Source organism: Sprattus sprattus (genome assembly GCF_963457725.1).
Source record: "Sprattus sprattus genome assembly, chromosome: 13".
NCBI lineage: Eukaryota > Metazoa > Chordata > Actinopteri > Clupeiformes > Clupeidae > Sprattus > Sprattus sprattus.
In genome coordinates this window covers 23,531,774-23,540,305 of record NC_137911.1, presented here as the reverse complement: position 1 = coordinate 23,540,305, position 8,532 = coordinate 23,531,774, and the positions used below count along the sequence as shown (strand labels likewise).

At 42.1% G+C, this 8,532-nt stretch overlaps 1 protein-coding gene across 1 annotated transcript; it reads left to right on the top strand.

Annotated features, from left to right (window-relative positions):
• The first annotated feature begins 342 nt into the window (after positions 1-342).
• marcksl1a (MARCKS-like 1a) lies at positions 343-3,565 on the top strand. Its single transcript, XM_080850524.1, has 2 exons — positions 343-616; positions 2,234-3,565. The coding sequence occupies exons 1-2, from the start codon at positions 533-535 to the stop codon at positions 2,759-2,761; spliced, it is 612 nt and encodes a 203-aa protein (XP_080706650.1). The 5' UTR covers positions 343-532; the 3' UTR covers positions 2,762-3,565.
• Positions 3,566-8,532: the final 4,967 nt, after the last annotated feature.

Here is an 8,532-nt window from a genome sequence, read left to right as displayed (position 1 = left end):
ACAGCTAATTTCATCATTATAATGCTCAATAATCAAACCGAACAGCCTACTTACTCTGCAGTTATTCAAGAGAGCACGGGTGTAAGGATGGCAAATCAGGGAGGTAGGAAAGAGGCATGACAGTGATAAATTCTGTCTTTGACTTTTGTGTGAATGAATATTATCTGTCCACATGTAGCCTACCCTAGTGAACGCAGCGGCTGAGGAGGGAGCACCAACCCCCTGTTGCAAATTGGACACGTCACACAACCACGCCCATAGGTGGAGTCATGCGCGATTTTTGAGGCTCAGTAGAAATACTCACACTTGTAGCTCACTGGGTTTCACTCTGTTCCGTTGCGACGAAGACACAGGGCACATTTGGACTAACTTTTTAATCGTTTTACACTTAAAATCGACGCAGGAGTGAATACCGGCGGATTTTACCCTTCACAACTCAATTTTTCGCCTCTGGGTTGGGGAATTTTTATCAACTTCGTGTACTGGATTTTTGTTAATTTAGTTTTTAATTTAACAAAAGAACTCAACGAAAATGGGAGCCCAGTTGTCCAAGGGTGGAGTAGCCGTGGATGCTAAAGCAGCGGGTGATTCGGCAGCTGCCAAAACGAATGGCCAGGTAGGCATAACGTTACACATGGGCACGCTTTCTAACCGGCATCACACGCCCTCATCTAGCGGGTCATGGCTCCCTCCAACCTCCGCACGACAAACAGGATGGTCAAATTAGATGTGTGATTAGCTGGTTGTTTTGGTGTAGAGGTGAGACTAACTTACTCTAGCTTGCCTGCTAACCCAAGTCTAACACCAATCACTAAACATTAGCTGGATTAATTAATGTTAATCGAATAATAATTTGTTTTGGGTGTGCCGTTGCTAGGTTTTTCACACCACATCACAAAGACACTGCCTTGGTATTTAAAAAGAATGAAGTAAAACCGAAAAATTTCACGACCACGTTTGCAGTAACCAACCTACCATTGTGCTATTGATAGCCTTGGTAACCCATTCCGCCCAACGTTAGGCAAATGCTTTGGATCGAATCCCATTTCAATAACTCATTTTTATGTTTGTTCTAAACGTGCAAACGTATGTTTTATGAATGCACTGTGGGTTTTATGACAAAGAAAGTTTAGCAGTAGTAGATTCTATTTAAATCCCGTGGGTGAATTTGGACATTTCGGTGTTGGCGCTGAGGCTGCCAGAACAAAAGCGACGAGATGCTAATGAGGTCGGTGCGAGGCGCATTCTGCTGAGTTGCAAACAAAGCAAGCGCAGGAACAGCGACGGCTGCAAAGCCTTGTGGACCCCATGCGACCGTCGGGAAGCGTGGCTAGATGTGCTTAGCACGGGGTTTGTCCATCCACCAAAATTTTCGATTGAATTAAATGGTCGCATCACCATCCAAGTGATGGTGGTTGAATACAGGGTTCTGTGGTAAATGTTTGGTTGACGTGCGAGTGGCGGGCAGGGCATCTCTTGGATGAGCGGCATTTCGATATCAAATATGATTGAGCTGCAGAGAAAAAACATGAACCAATGTGATGGAAATGATTTGTGGTATATCTTTGGTATATACTTCTAAAATGTTTTTTTATGTAAATAATATCTCCCGTGAAAAAGATTGGTCGAGACGCTATTTCCCCCCAATTTTGAATCTTACTGGTTAAAGAAATTACGCAGTGCTTTTATGTCTTGAGTATTTCCACAAAAAAATCCCATGTTTTTCCCCATTGGAATCCTAACGGTAACCTCGCTGGCTCGGTAGCTTTCAATATTTCTTTGTTCCTCACCAGTTCACCACGCCGCAACTGCTATGTGTTTCGTGGAACACGAGCTCCCCCTTGTGGTGGATGGCGATACGATATAAACCTTTTATTGCATGTCCGCAAATCCGATTAAAAATACAGATGTTTCACAAAGCGGCCTCAGCAATCGGATGGTGTTTTGTATTTGTGCGTGTGAAGGATCTCCGTTAAACGCAATGTGCTTTATTTATGCTTTCTACGTCTCAGGCTGATGACTTGGTGGCTTAAGAACAGTGTTTGCTGGGACGTTTATTGTGTAGCATCGATCTCGTGTTTTAAATGTAACTTTGTTGTTTAGGATTTCTGATCTTAAATTTCTCAAGAATATCTACTGTACAAATTGTTTTACCACTGTATGTTGGTTGTGGGGTGATTTTGGTGGAATCTTATAGTACACTGACTGACTCCACTTTTGCCACTGTTTGCAGGAGAATGGTCATGTCAAGACCAACGGTGATGTCTCAGCCAAGCCAGACGGTGAAACGGTTGCTGCTGATGGCAATGGCACAGCAGAGGTCGTCAAGGAGACCGAGGCTGCAGCCGGTGACACAATCGAGCCAGCGCCCGTGCCTGCCGAAGGGGAGACCGAGGCCAAGGCAGAAGGCGAGGCCGCCAAGGAGTGCAAGAAGAAGAAGAAGTTCTCCCTGAAGAACTCCTTCAAATTCAAGGGCATCTCCCTGAAGAAGGGCAAGAAAGAGGAAGTCGCCTCGCCCACGGCCGAGGAGGCCAAGCCCGAGGAGAACGGCCACGCCGCTGAGCCCAGTGCTGAAGCCGAGGCTGCTGCTCCAGCTGCCGATGCCGCAGAGGCAGCCCCCGATGCAGCAGAGGTAGAGGCCAAACCTGAAGAGCCTGCCCCCAGCGAGGAGGCCCCACCCAGTGAGGAGCCCGCCGCCGCAGCCGCTGAAGAGACGACGCCCGCCGCCGACGCCTCTGAACCCGAGCAGAAGGCAGAGTGATGGGTGACCATGGCCCTCTGCGACTGGACTGTTTTCTGTTTGCTTTTAATTTTTTTTGTTTTGTTTACTGTTTGTTTTAGTTTTTACAATTTCTTCCTCCAAGATTGAAATATATAAATATATATAAAAGACTTGTGCCACGCTAGGAGCCGACTGGCAGAAGAGAAGGCCGTCGTCACGTGGATCACCTTTGACCTCCGACCCCTCTTATGTGGCTTAGAGGGAGCGACGCGGGACAACACTTTTTAATGGAACGCACCAGGAGTATTGACAGATTTTCCCCATCTTCTCAGAAAAGGCATCTGTAGAGACAGTGTGGTAGCCCTGTAAATCTCTCTCTCATTTTCTTTTCTTTAACTTTTTTCTTTTTTTTATGGCCTCCTGGGATCTTAACCCCACCAACAGGTGGGGCTTGACAAAGACCTTTCCTGCCCCTAACCCCCAACCCCCAGTTCCCCCCCCCCCCCCTCAAAAACCCTCTCTCCGCATGAAGTCAAGTATCTTAATTCATTTTTAAAGGTCTACATTCCGACATTTTCCACTGAGAATATTTCCAGTATTTAGTCCTGTATTGAAGGAGGATTCCAAGGAGGGGAGTTGGCTTGGTCTGTGTTTTTAAAACTCTCACTTGGTGTCAGCCATGTTCACATGTTATAACGTTTTTTGACGTAGGGGTGTACAAAACGTGAGCTTTGTTTTTTTTTTTTTGTCTCTGTACATAACGTTCTGGGTTTATTATTTTTCTTTTATTTTGCTAATGTTGAAATATGCTAATGGTTTAATTGTAACATTTAAATAAGGGCAAATAAATGTTGGATCCCCTCAATTTTCCCTTTGCTTCTGAAGTGCTTTGTTTTTCCTTCTGGAGTTTTGCGATGTGCTTTCAAGATGTGGTAAGCAGTGATTTCCAGGAGTTTGGTACACTAACTCAACTAAGGTGTTTGTGTAGGTGTGTGAATGTATGAGAAACAGAAATAGACAGTCAGACTCAGAAGGTTTTACTACCAAAATGGCTGCGGAAATGTTGATGGAACATTCTACATGAAGATGGAATCACTTCAAAACAATAGATAATTTGCTCCATCAACATCAGTAGACGAATCACAAGTAAACACGAAAGGAAAACTGTTAAAGTAACAGATAATTAAACGGTTCTATCTACCATGATTTGACATTTGGCATACAGTTACAACATTCATATGGCACAATGAGGGATAACTTGTCCAGAAAACAGTAAAATCCATAAATCAAGCTGTGCAGGGTATGAGGTCTGAATCCATTTGTGTCATGATGTCATGGACATCTGTCAGTTGAAGAGAAGTGTTGGTTTTTCATTTTAGTACATTCAGTTTCGTCAGCTTTCTGAACTCCTGACTGATCTAAAGGTAAGTATGGTCGAAGTGCTTAACTATTTCCAGCCATCACGTTATAGACAGATCTGTCGGGAATGAATACTATGTCGCCTTTTACTTGGTCCACAAAATAAAACAACTGCTTGCATAGCCATGCATAGCTTGTTGACAAAAAAACAAGCTCCAGGCTGTTGTCATTCTAAAAAGATTTCTCCACCGTTTAGGATGGTCCCAAACTTCACACATCGTCTTCAAATGAAGAAATAGCAGCGGATTACCTATGCAAAGATTCATTTAACGACTCATATTAAACACAATATACAAGAAATCTCTCACAGCTTGAATCAGAATCGTTTTTATTGCCAAGTAAGTTTTCGCCTACCAGGAATTTGTTTTGCCATATTGGTGCAGACAATAATCATCAAAAACAAAAGTACTACAGAACCAGAATAACAATTGTACAATATATAAAAAGTAATACAATATTAAAAGATATTTACAGAATATGAAGTGGGGGAGCTGTGCAGTCTATGCAGGAGTGTGCACATTTTTCTGACCTACTAGAACTTTCTTGAATGAAGCACTATATCTCAGATAACCCGTCATACAGTATGTATGCAGTAGACTAGAGGCCATCAGTTGTATCCACCAGCCTCTAGTACATCTAGGCCAATGGAGAGTAACTGTCCATCCTGCAAACTACACAGGTATCAAAACCAGCCCTCGCTTAAAGTACACCCCCTGAAATATGGCTACCTTCTGAGGCTATGAAGTGAGTAATGTATGTCTTTACCACCTGGCCTTCATCTTTTGTCTCTGTATTTCGGAATGGCGTTGGAGAGAACAAATTCCTAGATAAAGGAAGCAGAGCCGTGGTTCGGAAGCCTGAAAACATATCAGCAGGTTGATTGAAGTTTTGCCGGCTGGCATAGTTATATAGTTTGGCAGGTCTGATCAACTGAAGGCCTGTCAGATATTATCTTTTAAGAACTGAAAAAAGATTAAAAAAAATAAACTAATCTGTTTAACTGAAATGTACTGACTGTATATGCATTAGTTCATAGATAGTACAGATGTACGTACAGCCTTAAAAATACACATGTTGGTGTGACATGCTGCTGCCTGGCCCATGATCACCTAATGTTTTGAGGGTCACTGGACCCAGAGGAGACTGCTGTGGAAGCTGTCCAAACATAAATATTAGCATTCAAAGACTAATAGGTCTAATGAACACAACATGCATTACAAAACAATTGAGTTTGCTCATGCTTGATGACATATTTATTGCAATAAAACACGCATTATACAACAGCTTTTCAAAAATGTGTTCATATTGGCAGGGGCTGTTGTTGACTCTTAATGTAATGTTGAATAATTCGCCCATGGGAATGTTTGATTTATAGCACTGATAAGCATGTTTGACATGGTAGATAGCCGGTCTTCGGATGTCTATAGTGAAGATCGTATGTGAGCGATGCCCGATATCACCCTTATGGATAAAGGGTAATGTGAGCTTACCTATGCATGCATGCTGTTTATTGACTTTAGCTCAGCCTTCAACACGATAGATCCACTCATTCTCTTGTCCAGGCTGCAAGCCATGAACATCGACAGAGCTGAGGAACCGAACTCAAACAGTCAAAGTCAACAACACAACATCATGCCCTCTGACCCTCAACACTGGTGCGCCGCAAGGCTGTGTGCTATCTCCTCTTCTGTTCTCCATCTACACAAATGACCTGAGATCTCACCACCACTCCGTCAAGATGCTCAAATATGCAGATGACACCGCCATCATCGGCCTTATCAGAGACAAGGATGAGTCTCAGTACATCAAGGAGGTGAACTGGGCTGTAGACTGGTGTAGGAAGAACAAGCTCCATCTTAACGCCTCAAAAACAAAGGAAATAGTTGTGGACTTAAGAAGGAGGCCTAACACCAAAACCTTATTAATTTATTTGACCAGCCCATAACCCTTACAGAGTCCTTTAAATTTCTGGGCTCTTACATCAGCCAAAATTTGAAATGGGATATCAACACCACCCATCTTATCAAAAAAGCCCAACAAAGACTGTATTTCCTCAGACAACTGAAAAAGTTTCATGTCAACAACCACCTTTTGGTGCTCTTCTGTTAAGCCATCTTAGAAAATGTCATCACCGCATCAATAACTGTCTGGTATGGAAATTCTGTGACAAAAGCCTCCAACATTATTGGTTGTGACCTTCCATCAGTCCTCTCCTTGTATGCTGAGTGAGCATAGCTTAAATCGTGCAAAAAACATAATCAGAGACTCCTCCCATCCACGCCATGACTTTTTTTAACTTCGGCCTTCTTGAAGACGCTACAGATCTATGAGAGCTGGAACGACAAGCCTCAATAACAGCTTCTTCCCCTCTGCTATCAGACTCCTGAACTCCCAAAGCTGACCTGAAGTATATATTTTTTCCTCTTCTCCCCATTTCCTCCCCCCTCCTTACTGGCCTGAGCTACCTCTGACAAAAGAATACCACCAACATTGTTGTGTGGCAATAAAGTTTTTATCTATCTATCTATCTATCTATAGTGCTACTAGTGAAAAGGAGGAGAATATGGAGGCGATGGGATACTTGCAACGCCAGAGTGCGTGGACTGGTAAGCCAGTAAGGAGGGTTTAAATCTTGTAAAAAGTGAAAGGGGTGTGAGTGACGGCTGTTAATCATCCCTATGGACACCTCCTGTCACTGAGTTAGCTCAGAGTAAATTGTAAGCCTCTTATTAAAAGAGCCCCATGGAGCCCCATTCCCATAGCAAAACAAAGCCATAAGGCTCTACTTTAAGGAGGTTTGCCACTTACTCTTTTTATTCACCAAGGTTTGTCACTAAAATACGTTCTTGAAATACCCAGTAGTAGGCCTATATAATTTGCAAGTATTAAAGGAATCACAAAGTAATACATCACAAAGTAATAATGTCTGAGGATCTAACTTCTCTAGTTAAGTTTTAGGCAGCGGGTCTGTTGAATATAGGATATTGTAGTAGAAGCTATCAAAACAGTGGCACCAACTGCATTATCAGTTATTGCAATGGATCGCAGGTGTTTCGCTTCTTAGTTTATAAAGAGAAGAACGACACCTGGCGGTGAATTGAACGTAGCACCCACGTTAAAGGATAACATCTTTCACGGTAATGTGCGTTAACCTTTCCATGCGACTTTTTTATGTGAAGTAGCTGAATGCCATTATTTTTTGACTGGACAGTTGCAAAACTTTAGATCTAAAAAGGCTTAATTTGCTTCTGATAACTGCTGTCCGATGATGATAATGTTCTCCCCTTTTTATCACTGAATCGCCACCGTTGCTGTTCCAGGGTCAGGTCAGAAAGTCACGGAACGCATCAAAAAAAAATCTATATTAGAATGTTCAAGACAAATTAAATAGCCTACTTTAGACATGTGCGCGCATTGGAAGTAACTTTTTTGTACCGTTATCATAGCCTTTTTGTTCTGACCCTCTGACTTTATCCACGACTGCAATAACTAAAAGAAGAATAATGGTGTAACTGCTGAACAAGTCGTGTGGGAATGCAAGCCTTTATTTGAAAAGTTGCCGAGGTAAAACTGCTGTGTGCTTTCGATTAGTAGCTAAGATAAAGCATTGTTTCCTCCTCTACACATTCCATCAGGGATCTCAGAGGAACTAACAGAGTCTAGTTTAGTTTTTTTTAGTGCTACTGAAGTGATTTTAAAGATTTCAAACAAACCTTACTTGGTGATTGTTCAAATAAAGATCTATCGCATTTGCACACGACTGATTCTGGGCAAGAGTATCCAACTAGCTATCAAATTTATTTGTAATGATCACCCTGCCTGACAGGATAGTAGCCTATTAGCCTACTATTTATTAGTAGACGGGCCTTATGCGCTTTCCTTTCGAGGGATGGCGCCAAATGTCAATATGACACCAGACTGGAGATCAAACGAAGATTTCTCTAAAGTGAGTTGATGAGTAGATTTTGTTCATTCGTGTGGTAGGGTAGAGTGAGTACAGTTGAGACACTTTTTGCTTTATTGACTACTGCACAAAATTTAGACTCTCAAAATACTCTGAAAATAATTGATACTTTATATGACGTTTCCTTTGATTGTATACTAAAATATTATCAATCAATAATATCCATAACTTGATTAATTTATTCATAATTTGCTCATAAACATGAGGTGCGATTTTGTCTCAACTGTACCCATGTGTTTTACAGTGGGGTACAGTTGAGACGGTACCCGAGTACAGTTGAGACACCCATTGAAACCCATTGATGGTGACTGACCAATGACCAATGATTGAAAATACAGGCTAGCCTAGCTGTCTCAACTGTACCCGATCGACCACCTTACTTATTTAGACCCCAACATCAATTATTCTTATCACTTTCATGTTTGAA